The sequence below is a fragment of the Ruditapes philippinarum genome, unplaced genomic scaffold, assembly GCF_026571515.1.
Source record: "Ruditapes philippinarum isolate M1 unplaced genomic scaffold, ASM2657151v2 ctg14691_1_1_1_1, whole genome shotgun sequence".
Classification (NCBI taxonomy): domain Eukaryota; kingdom Metazoa; phylum Mollusca; class Bivalvia; order Venerida; family Veneridae; genus Ruditapes; species Ruditapes philippinarum.
Window position 1 is genome coordinate 697 of NW_026861737.1, and position 18,059 is coordinate 18,755.

Here is an 18,059-nt window from a genome sequence, read left to right on the forward strand (position 1 = left end):
ATAAATTTCCGTAAAACACAATTTTGCTTTCCTATCATTTTCCCTGTCTATGTCAAATTTAATTTCTTTGCTGAGAAAATCATACTTAAACATGCATATATGACACACAACTGTAAATATCTATATTGTAAAAATAAACACAATGAAAAAATGAAAGGGCAGAAGGTTGTACTAACTGACACATAACATCATACTTATTTATGCAGTGTCACATTTTCATAAAGTTGAGTAATATTGTACTCGGAATGTAAGTGAAATCACTTGACGTTTTATCCAAATATAACTTCAACATACGAGAACGCACCAATACATTTTGTCTAACAAACTATTTAATACCTACAACAAAACTTTTCAAAAAATCAAAACACAAATTAAAGCGAATAAATAAAACAATACGCAGAATAACAAATCGTTACTGTACCTTTACAAGACAGTATTTCTACAGAATTTCTGACTCCTGTATAAGTAACTGAATTCCCTAAACCTTCTACTGCACGACGGTTTGGTTTATTTTTAAAACTGAAAATGTCGAAGTTAACAAAACAAATGCAGATCCCACTACTATTTCAACAGAAATACAAATATAATATTAACACAAAAACATTCTAGTAAAAGCCTACATTATGTCAAAAATATAAAGGTTCATACATTGTCCAGTTAATGTAAGAGGGAATAAAGACAAATCTTGATTTTGTCCATCAGATTACTTTACACCAAATATGAATAAAAGATTTAGTCACGTCTAGACTATGAAAATATTATGAAGTACAATTGTTAAATACTCAATACAGAGAGAATAAGGAATCCAATAAGAACGTAAAAAGCGACAGTATTGAAAATGTTGCAGGCCCGGTTTGATTGAGGTCGTTAATGTACACTTGCCCTTCACCGCTATTTGTTCGAATCTTGTCAGAAGTTGTGCAGTCCCTACCAGCTAGGTTATAAAAGGGCGATGTCCCTACTCAATTACACACATACTCGTGTCAGAAAAAAGTACGTGAATGGTCATCTGAGGAATTGTTCCACCAGCTAAACTGAATAATCAAGTCAGACCTTTACCGTGAAGGTTTGACTTAAAATCCAACAAAACGAAGAAACAAATACATATTTGTTGTTTGATAGAAATGAAGAAATTTTTTACATTTACAACAAAAAAGTACGTATTGCATGTGCAATTTTACAATAATGGTAATTCATTTCACAAGTTACAGAAGATTTCTTGTTAACACTTTGGTATTTTATGATAAATACATTTACCTTTGTACAGTTGATATGACTGTTATGAAAATAGCAATGATCAGACACACAAGCGATACAGTGAAAAGAACTGAACCAAATCGCTGATGTAAGGTTGAAGACATTACGTCCACTTGATCTGTTAAATAAACACGATCAATCAATATATATAAACGTGTACTTTCTTATTCAATATTAAAGTGTTAACTTAGATTATCGATTAGATACCTCAAAAGGAATAAACAAACAACAATTATATCGATTAAATTGAGGTATATGTCTAATTTAAAGTATTTTTTCAAATTAAGTAGTTTCCTTTCCTAAATATATGTAATTCAATATACTAAATTTATTAGAATATTTATCATAAAACTCTACCAATAGGGCATAAGCCTGTTTCTCTATTGCATGTTAAGTTATGACAATTACTGCTGCACTGTTTCTTGCATGTGTCCCCATAGTATCCATGATTGCATCCTAAATTACATCTTCCCGTTATCGAATCGCATTGTCGATCAATGCATGTACTGCTACAATTCTTGTCGTACAATTGGTCATTTTCATGGTAACTATCATTGGAACTCTGACTACAAACTCCATTATCGATATTACATGTGCGATTTGAGCAAGACTTGTGGCATTCCTCCTCACAAAACTTTCCCCAATAAGCATGTTTGCATCCAAAGTTACAAACACCATTCCTTGCATTACAAGATATATTTCGACAATTGATGGAACATTTCAAACATTTCCCATCTGAGAAATAGCTTCCATCCTTACATTTTGAGCAGTTAGATTCAGAAATACATGAGAGGCATTTATCAGGACAATCTCTTTCACAGTTATTTCCCCATTTGCCGTCTTCACACTCCATACAAGGCCATTTAAAAAACGGTTTACATTGAAAGCATTGTCCTGTTAATCTGTCACATGTGCTGCCAAGACAACCATCTGAACAGTTGCATTTTATCCCGAAGTAACCAGTATTGCACAAGCTACAACCTCTATCTGAATTGCACGTTAAACATCCTTTTGGACAGTCAAGGTGGCAGTATTGTCCATATTTCGAAGGTTTACAAAGATCGCAATTTTCCCCAACATAATTCTCTTTGCAGTCACATTTACCAGTGTTTATTTCACATGTATTGTCTTTACATCCCGAGGAACAACTTTGATCACATGTTGTTTCTCCAAAAAATCCTTGTTTACATTCTGAACATTCATTTATTATCGAACAAGAGGCGCAATTTTTTAGGCACGGGACACAGTCATTACTAGATACAAAATAACCTTTCGGACATTTTTTGCAAGAGGTACCATTTAATGTAAATCCATTATTACATGTAATGCAATTATATTCGGATGTACACGTTTTACATGCCGACGTACATTTAGTGCATCCATCAACGCTTTTGAAATACCCAGTTTTGCATTGTAAACATTCTTTAACCGATAAACATTGTGTACAGCCAATGGAGCATGGAATACATGAGAATGGGGAGTCTATATAATATCCAACGTCACATATTTCACATTTGTTTACTGAGGAACAAGACTGACAATTTTCAGGGCATCTCTTACATGTGCCACTCATGTAGTATCCCGTTTCACAGTCATAACAATACCCATACGCTTTACATTTGCAACCTACTGGACAGATCGATGACCCTGAAACCAAAAGTTATTTTACATCAAATATTTAAGTACTTCTAAAAATGCATCAAAAGTTAATACTTTTGAAATTGCTTACAAATTTTATGAAAATGGTAAAATGCTTTACGGGAACTTTTGTGACAGTCCCGTTTTTTTTCAATAGAATTAAAAACGGAATCCTTTTTAAAGAGTAAAAATAGTAAGATTGGGGGAACCGATTTGATACGGATTGATAAAAGAATAGGATTTGAATAAATCGATGCAGTTTTTACCTTGACTTTGATTTTTTGAATAAGAACAAACAAAATGACCGTTAATGGTTTTCTTTTCAAAAGAAAAATATACATTCCGTATAAATCATCTTAATATATGGCTTTTCAGTGATAACTATTTTTAACATAAGATTGAATTTTTTTTTGATTGACTAGAAAAGAAAAAGGTAAATAATGCTTATAACGCATGAAAATTGTCTTACCGAAGATTACTGAATTCAGCAATAGAGCAGTACATATTAATTGCAGCATCTGTAAAGTAAAGCGTTAAATACATCTGAGTACTTCAAAAGAAACTAAGAAAATCCAACTTATTTAAGAAGCAAAGCTAAAAAGAAGCGTGGATAACAAAGTTGATAGAAATATGCATCATTACGTATGTGTCATTGTTTACTCTCCATGTCAACATATTACTGATGTTAGTTTAAAATGAAATACGTTTCTGATGTTAACGTATTTCAACTTGAGAACTTTATAAAAATCAATCTCGTACAATATTATCTGCACAAGCGGCAATCTGTTTATACCCCTTAACTCTAGAAAGCTTTTTTAATGATGTATTCAAATTATTCGACTGGATTCGAATTCTTGGTTTTCTACTTGCTTTATATGCAATTTACATTACTTACAACAACCAATGTTGTGTCTACAAAATATTGAAATAGTTAAGATGGTTCTATTACAAAACGAAAATGATTTAACTGAAAATTGCTTACCTTCTCTATTAGTAAGTAGTTTTGTAAAATAATGAATGCTTTAATTATCTATATGAATAGATTATAAATCGTTATTAAAAATAAGATAGAATTTTACCTTAAAGGGTGTACATATGATATCCTATTCTTGAGGACATGTTTTTCGGAACGTCGACGGAGGTTCGCTTAAGCATGAACCAGTTCTCCTTGAGCTAGATATTCCGGTCAGTAGCGGCAACCGGTTAACATTATCATATTCTACCGTTTAGACGTGATAATAGTATATTTTTTAACAACTGACCACAGATAACCAATACCTTTTCACAGTGTTGAGAATAATTCCTGGTGGTATCCAATTTTGCATATCAAATTGAAGTTAATGAATCTCATTTAAAGCCTAAAATCATTCGAATCAGTCTGTTAAAATTGTAATGCGCATGCTCTGCTTCAAAACGAAATATTAATACCGAGGTGAGCAAATCGGTAAAAGGAAATATCGGAAAATATCATATACATTACATTTACCACGTTTTTAACCCTTTAAATTGTACAAATTAATTAATATTCTCTGAATATCGTTTTACTTTTCCACCAAACGACAGAAATGTGTACCGAAATTTACCTGCACCTTTAACTGCCGATTATTCATAAAAAGACCTATCCGGAGACTGACGGAAATAGCTGATAATATATGTTGCTTTTGTTTGCAAATAGAATTCGACCATTCAGAAATGCATACTTTCCTGCTATTTGAACAATTTAACAAATCATCCATAGCTGCAAAAATACAGGTCACATGCTTCTTTATAGAGAAGGAAACTTGTCAATATAGTGTATAATATTATCATCGCCATACAGATTATTTAGGGAAAGTGTAAAAATCTTTATTTGTGTTAAAAAAATAAATCTTACCATTCACTCAATATCTTTTTGCCGACATAAATGCTTACGTCTTGTGCTTAAGTATACTAAGCAAAATGAAACTAAGTACATAATTTCCCACTGTTAAGTCATATCCACTATTAATATACCACCTGTAATTATCAAGAGATTTAAACGTCTTTTAATGAGTATTATCCAATATAAAGAACATTTTAAAAAGCAAATAATAAATGTACTTGGTAAAACATTTCCATAGATGATTAAATGGAATTCCTTGTGCCTGTAATAGATTGATAATTTACATGTAAACTAAAATTGCTTAAAAAGAGTATCCATGGTGTAAAGGGTTAAAACAAGGTATCATTGTAAATAGTTTTTATTACAGTTGATATTTATGTTCACTCTCTTATTTCGAAAGTGTTTGAGTAGTTTATATAAAAATTTAATGTTCGTCATTTAGTGCAAACTGACTGTGTAATAGTGAAAATATCACAAGTAGATTAAATTCAGTAATCATTTATGAAAGGCTGACATTTTGATTATTGGTTAGAATTCAATAATAACTTATTTTATACAAATTTATTTTAGTTCGATTGTGTTGGAAGCTCTACACTTATTGAAACACTCTCGAATCCGTTCCTGGAACCAACCAGTATTAAGCAATAAATGTAAAACGTCATGCTCAAGGAAACAACAGCTTGCCCCTGACAGCGTTTGAACCCACACGGTCAGCAATGCTTAAATTACTTGTCACTCAGGCACGCCGCAACTGATAACATCAGTTTAAAAATCGTTCATACTAAATGATTGCGTCAACAAGAAATGTTTAAATGATGAATAAAAATGTTACTTTGTTGCATCAATTTTAAACGCTTGTTTGAAAATTTTCTTGCATAGATTCAAAATATCACTGAAATCTGCTTAAATATGAAGCATATTTTTGCACATTTTTATAAAGCATATGTGTTGAACTTGTCAAATATAAGTGACTATTTTCAATATATATATTATCTTATTAGATCTTGAATATTTCAGACATCATATTTGTTATTAAATTCAGCATTTAGTCATTAAGTACTCATTTCAACAATATCAATAAAATGGATTGGGTACATCTTAGAACTACATTTCAAATATTGATAAAAACCAACGGAATATATCATTTAGATATTGTTACAAAATATTTCTTGAAACAGAATCAATTGAAATCAAAGTGATTTATATAATTTATATGATTTATAATAATATTTGGGTCCAGAACGACTTATTATCTGCTATACGAGTATGTAGATATGTAATATCGATCAAAGTATCTCAAACTTGACAAGAACATGCAAACTTCTTTCATTTTCGGTTGAAGACTATGATACGTATTATGACAGTACAGAAATTCCTTTGAAGACCAATTCACTTATTAAGTAGACAGATGTGTTCGGGCATTTGCTTGTTTGTTTTGTTTTTGTTTTGTCGTTTGCATTTTCAGTTAATCAAATGTTTGATTTTTTTAAAAAAAATCAAACAATTTTACTTGTATAAAAGATATTTTTATTCTTACTTTATTTTAATATTATCCAATTATAGTTAATATCCTATTATTGAAAAAGTAAATATTTCATTTTTTTTTTTCAAAATAATTTCACACTGACAATATGGTAACGCGAACAAAAGAGTATAACAGCTTATTGCAAACCTATATTTGACAGTGTACTTTGTACGCATAATGATAATTTCAAGTTTAATAAGCAATTACGCATAAGATTACTAAGCTAATTTAATTTTCACATGTGAATAATAAAAGGGAACAAGATATGATGTACACAATATAAGGCGAATGGATAATTGATCATTTTCTTCCTTTTCCAAAAAAGGATGAGTGTAATTTATTGATGAATAACCACTATTTACATAACAATGGTATGTGTTCGACATGAAAAAAAAATCTAATAAATCATAAACCAGGAAATGAACATCCGCCAATGCTTTTCTTATTTTGATGATATACTGAATGACTTGTAAACGATATATACAAATATATAACCAAGAACCGTTCAAGAAAGGCGATTTGAGTATTATGAACAAGTGAAGATAACTAAAAAAAAATAATAAAACGGCTGAAAGATGAACATAAATAAATACTTTTTCGTTCCTAAAATGTTTCCAAATATATTGAGTGCATTCGAACTTACAAATAAAGATTAACTGCTTATTTACTGTTCTGTTCTGTAGATTTAAGTATATTTAATATGCATAGATATTTTATACATTTTCATATATATAACGTAATACAATACATTGATTTTTAAATGCTATCAGCAAACTGTGTATTGAAATGTCAAATATATAATATTATAATCGCCAGAAAGTCCTTAAGGTGCTCCTAAATCAACTAAAATGTTCTTTATTTGTGAATTAAAAGACATTAATATTTATTAGCACTCAACATTGTCCACTTTAGCCTTCATTTTTCACTATGATGGTTTTGCTTGTACATTAAATATGGCTCCGATTTCTAAAAGTAAGATTTACCGCTGACTGACATCTATATTCGTTAATTCTATTTTATACTTCTCAAATGAAAAGTAGATTTACATTATCATCATTATTTACCGGTATATGTTTTCCACAATTGTTCTGATATATTTTTCTTCCTGTAGGCAAACATGTACATTGAATACTGTAAGATAAAGTCATCGATTATTACTAAACTGATTTGATCCATGGCATGATTATTTAGAAATAAAATGTATTTTGGAGTACATTTTTATCATATATTTTTGCTGGATTTTGAGTCACTTGGACTATGCTCACTTACGTTCTAAAGTGTATATCTTTGTATTCATATTTTTACTAATTATTGCAAATTTAATCAGACAGATGCGAGTTTATTGTTTAACTCAGCATAGTTTACTCACTTGAAATAGTCTGTACACCTTGCAAGGTTAAAGCCATTACCGTAAGTGATTAAAGATCAATGGGGGAAAAACAATACACTATTTCATGCTAATTTACTTATGAAATAAAATGTTGTTTTTAGAAAAAATACACTCATGAATGATAAGTGGGCAGGTGAGTAATTTCACTTACATCAACATTATTTTATGATAAAACCTCTAAACTATTTTAATATTCTATAGACACAGCACGTCGTCAACTATGCGAATTGCATATTTAGCCTTTAGAATACCATAAATTCGAATCCAGTCCGAGACGTTGGATATACATAAAAAGCCGCTTTCGAGAGTTAAGGTGTTCTTGTAAGATAACCGCATATGCAGAGAAAGTAAAACGAATTAACATTGATTCAAATGTCAAGTTCAAACTCTAAAACACCATGTTAACATTTATTTCCAACATTAACACAAAAGACATGGTGAATATGTCTATTGACATTGTTATATCCGCTTCTTTTTTACTTTGCTGTTTTAAAATTGTTGGCATTAGTAAGACTGTTTTGTTTGTAGTATTCACATTTATAAAACGCTTTATTTTACAGATGTTACAATTGATATGTACTGCTTTACTGCTAAATTCAGTAATTTTTGGTAAGTCACATTTCATACTTTTTAAGCAATATTTACCGATTTCCTTTTTAGTAAATCGAAAAACCATTTAATCAGATGTTCAAAATAGTTAAAACTAAAAAGCTGTTCAAGATGATTTATACGGAATGCATTTTTTTTATTTTGAAAAGAATAGCATTAACGGTCATTTTGTTTGTTTTAATACAAATAACATCAAAGTTAAGATTAAAACTGCATAGGTTTATTTAAAATCTATTCTATCCGAATCAAAACGGTTCCTAATCCTCCTCTAATCTTACTATTTAAACTCTGTTTAAAGGATTCTATTTTTATTATATTGTGAAAAATGGAACTGTAAGAGCCTAAACCATTTTACCATTTAAAAAAAATGTAAACGATTTCAAAAGTATTAACTTTTGATGCATTTTAAAAAGTACTTAAATATTGGATAAAGGTTATATTTTGGTTTCAGGGCAATTGATCTGTCCAAAAGGTTGCAAATGTAAAGCGTATGGATATTGTTATGATTGTGAAATGGGATACTACATGATGCAGAATGGGACATGTAAGAGTTGCCCTGAAAATTGTCAGTCTTGTTCCTCAGTAAACAAATGTGAAAAATGTGATGTTGGATATTATAAAGACTCATTCTCATGTCGAGCATGCTCCACCGGTTGTACACAGTGTTCATCGTTAAAAACATGTTTACAATGCAATACTGGGTATTTCAGAAACGATTATGAATGCACTAAATGTACGTCGCCATGTAAAACGTGTACATCCGAACATAATTGCATTACATGTAATGATGGATTTAAATTAAACGGTACTTCTTGCCAAAAATGTCCAGAAGGTTATTTTGAATCCAGTAATTCGTGTGCCCCGTGCCCAAATAATTGCGCTTCTTGTTTGATAATGAATGAATGTACAAAATGTAAACAAGGATTTTTCGGAAAAATATGCGATAAAAGGTGTTCTTCGGGATGTAAAGAAAACGTGTGTGAACAAAACACCGGTAATTGTGTTTGCAACGACAATTATGCCGGAAAAAATTGCAGTCTTTGTAAGCCTTTTAAATATGGACAAAACTGCCACATTGACTGTCAAAAAGAATGTTTAACTTGTGAATCAGATGGAGGTTGTAGCTTGTGCAATGCTGGTTACTTCGGGATAATATGTAACTGTTCGTATGGATGTCTTGACAATAAATGTAGCAGACTTACTGGAAATTGCTTTCAATGTAAACCGTTTTTTAAACGGCCTTGCTTGGAGTGTGTGGACGGCAAATGGGGAAAGAACTGTGAAAACGATTGCCCTGATAAATGTCTCTCGTGTTTATCGAAAACTAACTGCACGAAATGTAAGGATGGAAGCTATCTCTCAGATGGGAAATGCCTGGACTGTTCTATCCGTTGTCAAAATAGCTCATGTAATTCCGAGAGTGGTGTTTGTATCTTTGGATGCAAACAAGGATATTGGGGAAAGTTTTGTAATGAGCAATGTTCCAAGCTTTGCTCAAACCGCACATGCAATATCGAAACTGGAGCTTGTAGTCACGGTTCCAATGAAAGTTACCATGAATATGATCACTCGTTCGACAAGGCCTGTAGCAGTACATGTATTGATCGACAATGCGATTCGATAACGAGTAGATGTACTTTGGGATGCAAACTAGGATACTACGGGGACCATTGCAACAAACAGTGCAGCAGTGAATGCAAAAACTTTACATGTAATAGAGAAACAGGCTCATGCTATATTGGCAAGATTAAATTCTTCCATTTATGTTTAATATTCTAACAAATTGAGTGCATTGAATAATATAAATTCCGCTAAACAAACTAAATAATTTGATAAAGTACTTTAATTTAGAAATACATATATACATCAATATAATCGTTAAATGCTGTTGTATTGTTTCCTTTTGAGATATCTAGTTGCATTATTTAATTTCATAGAACATTTATGGCTTTATAATATTCAATAAGATAGTACAAGTTTATATATATTTACGCACTGATCTTGTTTATTTAACAGATACAGTGGACGTTATGTCTTCAAGCTTAAATCAGCGATTTAGTTCAGCTCTTTTGATTGTATTATTTGTTTGTCTGGTCATTGCAATTATCATAACAGTTATATCAACTGTAAAAAGGTACATGTATTTGTCGTTAAATACTAGCGTTAGCAAGATATCATACCCAACTTGTGAAATGGTTTGCCATTATTATAAAACTGCACGTTCAGTACATACATTTATGTGTGAAATGTATGAAGTATGTACATTTCTATCAAAACAGCAAATATGTGCATGCTACTTAAGATGTGTCAATTTTTTTATCTATAATTGTCCACAGGCGGTAGTATCAGTGTTTGGACACCCCACCCCTATCTGCCCCTGGACCCCTACTACAACCCTGAAAAAAAAATTCAACACTCTAAGGCTTACTATAAGGTACCAAATACAAAACCACCGATGAAATTATATATAAATTTTTTTTTCCACTATCAAAATTATAGTTATAGAAAAGTGTAAAGCCTACTATATGTCCATTTGCCAAACAATGTGGAACACGGGAAATCGTCGTTTCGGCGACTGAGGCGCATTCCGGCGGGATTTCGCTGCATCATTCATTAACATTAATAAAAAGAACTAGAATTCCTCAGTTTATGTAATTCAAGTCCAACGAATATCACTATCATTCCGATTTTTTCTGTTTCACGGTATTTTTTTAATTGTCGTAGCCATTTTGCAGTCTGATACCTGGGTTGAAATACGCGATCTGATTGGACGAGCCAAATTGGACGTCCAATCAGATCGCGTATAACACACAGGTATCAGAATCCAAAATGGCAACGACAAGTCAAAAAATACCGTGAAATAGAAAAAATCGATAGAATATTGATATTCATTGGACTTGAATTAAGTAAGCTGTGGAATTCAAGTTCTTTTTATTGATGTAAATGAATGATGCAGCGAAATTCCGCCGGAATGCGCCTCAGTCGCCGAAACGACGATTTCCCGTGTTCCACATTGTTTGGCAAATGGACATATAGTAGGCTTTACACCTTTCTATAACTATAATTTTGATAGTGGAAATTTTTTTTTATATATAATTTCATCGGTGGTTTTGTATTTGGTACCTTATAGTAAGCCTTAGAGTGTTGAATTTTTTTTCAGGGTTGTAGTAGGGGTCCAGGGGCAGATAGGGGTGGGGTGTCCAAACACTGATACTGCCGCCTGTGTAATTGTCTTCATAACCGAAAAAATATTTTGGACTTTAAATTAAAAATACACCGTATTGTCGTTACCGGTTGAAAGTTGAAATCAAAATCCTTTTTACTTCCATTTACCTGTAAATATTATTAGTTATAAAAATCAAAACAGATTAACCAGGCCCAGCACAAACGGTGGTCAGTATACTAAGCTATATATACAATGCTATATGTCCCGATCAAACTATTTATAAAGTATTCATTATAGTAAACATTAATAAATAGTTTGTATTAATAACTATTTTCTTTCCGATTTGTTTTATCAGTATTACACAAAGACGTGGAGCTGTTTTAAATGAAGGCTCGGAAGATTACGCTGAGAATGAGTATGAACCTGCATGTAGAAACACAGCTGACTCAGGTAATTATGGTGGCTGATTTGTGCCATTCGTGTTTTCGCCCCGCATCCCCGCCAAGCGAAAAGTCGAAAATTTACAAGTTGAAATAGCAGGAGCGCGTTGCGAAAACACGTAAATCAGCAAGGGCGCGGGGCAAAGTTTAATAAATAACACTCCCCCTGCTAATTAACGTGTTTTCGTACCGCGAACCCGCCATTTTATTTCTTAAATCTCTCTCCGCGCTCCCTAATAAGTGTGTTTTCGCTGCGCACCCCCGCCATTTTAACATGTATATTATCAACTTTTCGCTTGGCGGGGTTACGGGATGAAAACACGCTAATTAGCAAAGGCATGTGGCGAAGTTTTATTTATTTAACATCGCCCCGGGACACCGCTAATTAGCCCGCCGATTAATTTCTTAAAGCTCGCCTCGCGACACCACAGGGCGACGTTTTATTTATTAAACTCCGCCCCGCGCCCGCGCTATTGAGTTTGTTTTCGCTGCGCGCCCCTGCCATTTTAACTTGTTAATTTTAGACTTTTCGCTTGGCGAGGTCGCGGGGCGAAAACACGAATGGTACAAATCAGCCACAATAGGTAAGAAACAAAAAATACAAGAATTAACTTCACACAAAACATATAATTATTTACAAAATGTTGTATAATTTAAGATGCCAACATTTTCAATGCTTTTTAAAAAGAAAATCTAAATTATTTGTTGTTTTCTTTTTGTAAAGACATTTTACATGAGCACTTGACATGCTGTTGTTGAAATTAAATGTATTGATCCGTATTCAGTTTTGCAATTTCAATGATTAAAAGGTTAACCACAGATCTGTTTAACAAGTACAAAATGTACATGTCCTAAACTGAACGAAAATGTTTCAATGAGTAAACCATTGTTCAGAATCAGTTTGTCTTTATATAAATTTATACATACCACTTCTTACTCTTATGATTACTCACCCTGTTTCAGAATATAAGAAAAAATGTATTTTTCATTTAAAGTTAACATTCAGAAAATAATTAGTCATTTCATTAAATGCTAGGTCAGGAAATTTACATTTTAATAGAAACCAGAGTTGTTTAAGCTTAATAAGATTTAAGGTTCGATACAAAAAATATATGTTTGAAAATCATTTTCACTGCTACATATGATCATTGCTTATCAGGCTAGAGTTACAAGAAACCGGATACAATGTACTATTATTTTTCTTCCAGATTTATAATTAGACACTTTATGTCACGTGCGTTAACTTTTATTTTACCGACATAACTTGAAGAAGAGGTAAAACAGTTGACCAATATTGGATTTTTACAACCGCATGTAAAAATATGAAGATCTTCTTAACATCTTAATAGTGTTTTATTTAATATAATAAGGGAATGCTGTGTTTGTAATATGTGTTTGTATATATTCCCCAGATCACATGTATGCTATACCGGAAGAAACTACTAGTGGGAGTGTGCCACTAGGTTACCTTGAAAACACTGTCACGTTGCCTAGCAACGACTCAACCGAAGATATGAATATGTTCATTAATCCTGTTTATGCTGATACCCAAACATCTAACGAATATGAGGAGGTTGTTTAACAAGACTGAAGCAATGTCCGTATTGATTCTGCAGAGGAGGCATGCGTATTTTAACATATGTTATTTTTTTCTAAATGTGCCAACATATACTTTCTAATTCACAATTGTTTTGATTTAAATATAAAACCAATGATTATGTATTACAAGGAACTGCAGTACACGTTTAAAACAAATCACTTTTGATAATGCTAAGAGTACGAAAAGTCATTCACCATTCCTCAAAAAGAAAGAACAGTTAACACTTGAATATCTTAATTGGACGACTCATACGACTCTTAAAACATTTCGAACCAAATCGTTTAAATTTTCGTCTTCTGTCTTGCTTCGTCACACTTTAAGGTGATTTTTGTTTCCCTGCCTTCCTTAAATGCATCAAGTAATTTGGTTATAGTCATAGCAGATGTGCTTCCTAAAAAGTTAGTAAATGCGTAATCAGTAGACTGGATGTTATCATATAATGATTTTAAACTTTACATTAGTAAACATATCAGCAAGATGAAAACCGAACGAGGAGCAAGCCGCATTTAACAAATTTTTATGATTTCAACCGATGTCTTGAAAAATCACTATATCTCTTCAAATTGTCATGAGCAGGTAGTTCGTCTGAGATGTTATATTTGAATATTTGACACACCAGATGTGCACATTCTCGCCTTTTAACAGGAGACGATGCTTTTTGTTTCTTTTCGGAGAAAAAAAATCAGCTATTGTCATGACCTTTTCTTCGGCGTTGGCTTATATTTTAGGTCCGTTTTCTCAGAACGTTTAAAGGTTATTCACTTCAAACTTGCCATACATGTTTATTGTTTTCAAAAGAGGCCATTTCTTTAAGGCTAACCATCCTGTAACTTTTTTATGTAATATTTTCAGGTTCAATCTTAGCGTTATACCTCATTGTTAAGATCCATGTTCTTAGAAAAACATTTAAAAACTTTAAATACATGTTCACAATCTAAAATGTGTTTCCATTTGAGGAGCGCTATACCTCATTGTTTAGATCCATGTTCTTAGAAATACATATAAAAACGTTAAATACATGTTCACAATCAAAAATGTGTTTCCATTTGAGGAGGGCAGAACATACTAAAATTCATTTTAGTATAAGTTTAGTATGCTATGGCCATCTCCCCACTTTTTTACCTTGGATTTCTTGGTAATTTTTTTGATTAGGTTCATTGCTTAAAAAATTATCACAAATGTTTATTTTAAACTGGAAAAGTTCACCAAATATGAAATGCATTTCTTAGAGAAGTCATTTTTGCTGAATTAGTTCCCACTTTTGACATGGTAATTTGCTGTGATATATGCTTCGGAAGTGCTAACACGTTATCAATATTTGTGTATATTTGCCTTTGTTTCAAAACTGTTTTGACTGAAAACTTGAACTTTTTGTTGACTTAAAATTTAATAATTAAAATGTTTTCGGTTAGGTGTTACTAGAAATGTGTCACTGTGCCGTTAAATAACAAACAACGAACAATAGCTTGATATAAAAAAGCTTTCATTATCTATTTAATTATTTAAAAATTAAAACGTTAATGTTCAAAAGGTTTCAAAACAACCAGAAATTGTTTAATATTAAACTTTCATTTTGCATTTTCCAATTCCAAGGTAAAATCGATAGTTTTTAAAAATTTTCGCATGTCAAAACTTTTGTTTGAAATACATTAATAAACATCATATGCAAACAAAGTACTTGTTTATATGTTCATCTGAAGTTTCATGTTAAATTTAGTGATTAAGTACGTTGTCTCGTTTGAGAAAATCAACACTTATACATGATATTGAAGCCCGAGCTCCATGAAATAAAAATGTAGATTCTCACTAACCAGATGGAAATCCGTAAATGTTACTAAAATAGCGCTTGTGGAAAATCTTATCGCACATGGACTGATCTCACACTCCACGTGAGAACTTCTTTTCGTATTCCTACGCACAAACACAAGGGGAGGTATACAGTATAACTTAATAATGTAAACAAATAGGAGTTACTTCCCTTGCCAGGATAGAAAGGACGCCAAACAAATAAAGATGGAATTTAAGTAAAATTTTCGTGTTGGTGAACACATAAAGTGGTGGTTTAAATGTTTGGGAAAAGGGGGGAAAATAGTTTGGATATAATACATCCCCTTGGGTACCTAATGGCTATTGTATAAGGTACAAATATTCAATGATGGGAAAATTTTGACACTTGCAAAACATGGACTAGTAAAAGGTCTTCCTGATGATTTAGTGATGTTTAATTCTGACATGCACAGTCAATTTATTATTCAAAAACAGGCAATTCAAGTCAAAACATCAAGCCTGAATCTTCATATATTGATAGTTTGTTTGAAACTTCAATCCTAGACACGCTTGACAGCTCAGAACTTTACAACCTTTTGCATGTCATTTCTTCACCTCTCCCTGAAAAAGTAAATAAAAGTGCTTAACCTAACCAGATTCCAAGAACAACTTCTCCTACTACTGGTGAAAAAGTATCCTAATTGCCAAATATTTCCAAAACATTTGAATGTAACAGGGTTGCACCTCCTCTTGAAATTGAAAACTACATTAAAGAAAATGAAAATCCACAGACAAGAAGAAAAACAATATTACATCAAAGACTCCTTGAATCGTACCTTGTTGTTGAAAATGAAAATCGCAAAATCCATGAAATCCCTGCTTATGAGCTCAATCTGTACCTATGTCAGTTTATTGTCAGTGTGTGCCAGAAGAATGGGGATGATTATGAATCAGTCACACTACGAAGTATGATCAGCAGTTTTGAAATATATCTGAAAAGACACAATTATGTAATAAGTTTAGTTAATGGGTATGAATGTGGAAAGATTCGTGAAGTATTAAATGGTAAACAAAAGGACTTATAAAATCAAGGTCGTTGCAATAAACCAAAAGCAGCAGACACAAAATGATGACGAAATAGAACTTCTGTACACCTCAGAACAGTTGGGTACTTCTTACCTAGCTGCACATATCAACACTCTATGGCTGAACAACATTCTACAATATGTAATGAGAGATGGTGGCAGTGAACACAGACAGCTATGTTGGGCTGATATTACCTTTTGCTTTGAAAGTGATCTTGGTAGGGCAAGTCAATATTTTATTTATTGTCGGAATATCATATATATACATATCATAATAATTATTAATAAATATTTGCTATGAGTAGGAATATATTTATATATCATAATAAAATAGAAAATGTTTGATAGATATTTGCAATTCACTATCATATAACAAAATGATTTATATTATATATGCTAACAAAATCTTTTATGGAATTTACTGACAGGAGAATTTACAATTTAATGAAAGACAGACGAAAACTCGCACTGGTAAAGACATTCACAGTATTCGAAAGTCACATCCAAGAATGTATGCTACAAATATTGTTGGCCGCTGTCCCATTGAAGTCTACAAAAAATATGGTGAAAAAAGACCTTCAACTACATAGAACAATAAAAGTCTTTTTTATCTATTTAAAATGACAAATAATGACAATCCTACATACAATGAAAGATGGTTTTTTTCACAACCAATAGGAGTTAACAAAATAAACAGACTGCTAAAAAGTATGGCAGAGAACGCAAACCTACCTGATCCCCAATTCAAGCGCCTCTCAAACACAAGTGTCAGAAAACACTTGTGTCAGACACTTCTGGACAGCAATGTGCCAGATACCCATGCTGTACATGTCACTGGACACAAAAAATCCACAATCTCTAACCAATTACAGGACACTTTCCAACAGGCAACAGCATGCTTTGTCTAGGATTTTATCTACCACACCGCCAGACAAGGAGAACATCACTAGACCCAATGAAATTCCTCATGTACAACAGATTTCTCAAACATGTAGTCAGTCCCTTGAAGTTGAAGGCTTCATATGATATGAATAGCATGAATATCATGAAATAATGCATTAAGTTATGCTTAGGGTCACTATAGGTAGAAAAAGTAGTGCCAGCTGAATGATTTTGAAAAGATACTAAATGTATTGACAATTAATAAATAAGGCTAAAGAAAAATATTCATTGTTTATATTTTATTCTGAAAATGAGATTCTATCAGTAAAATGTAAGGATAGGCATTCCTGCTACAATATATTTGACTGTTTTCTTTTTTCTTTTTATTCTTTAAATTTCTCTATACATGGTACTTGTAATTTATGTTATTCACTATTTATTATGTATGAGTTTGGAATTTCTATTTTCTTTTTTCTGTGTGTTACTTGACTTTTTTGTTAAGAACAAGTAAATGTCACATGATTATGCATGTACATATATATAAACAAAGAATGAATACTGTAAATTTCTTTTTCTCTCGCTTCATACATGAAACTAAACAATTAGTAATGCATACTGAATCACTGAACATTTGATATCATAATTATTTGTAAATACTTAATGAAATTTGATGTTTGTTCCTATGCTCTGAAATTTCTTTAATAATGATAGAATAAAGATATGATCACCATCCCCATATCTCACCATCCAGTATAGTTATAGTTAAAAATGCTGTAACATATATATTATGTTGTAAACTAATTGTTTATTTGTTCCCATGTTATTACAAAATGTATGTT

General features: G+C 31.9%; 2 protein-coding genes across 2 annotated transcripts; one reads left to right on the forward strand and one right to left on the reverse strand.

Annotated features, from left to right (window-relative positions):
• Positions 1–207: 207 nt before the first annotated feature.
• LOC132716659 (proprotein convertase subtilisin/kexin type 5-like) lies at positions 208–2,868 on the reverse strand. The gene is made up of 3 exons (XM_060699981.1): positions 1,615–2,868; positions 1,258–1,375; positions 208–519 (listed from the first exon to the last, which is right to left on the reverse strand). The coding sequence occupies exons 1-3, from the start codon at positions 2,828–2,830 to the stop codon at positions 372–374; spliced, it is 1,482 nt and encodes a 493-aa protein (XP_060555964.1). The 5' UTR covers positions 2,831–2,868; the 3' UTR covers positions 208–371.
• A 6,101-nt stretch (positions 2,869–8,969) lies between these two features.
• LOC132716660 (uncharacterized) lies at positions 8,970–15,146 on the forward strand. Its single transcript, XM_060699982.1, has 3 exons — positions 8,970–10,414; positions 11,802–11,896; positions 13,299–15,146. The coding sequence occupies exons 1-3, from the start codon at positions 10,311–10,313 to the stop codon at positions 13,466–13,468; spliced, it is 369 nt and encodes a 122-aa protein (XP_060555965.1). The 5' UTR covers positions 8,970–10,310; the 3' UTR covers positions 13,469–15,146.
• The last annotated feature ends 2,913 nt before the right edge of the window (positions 15,147–18,059 follow it).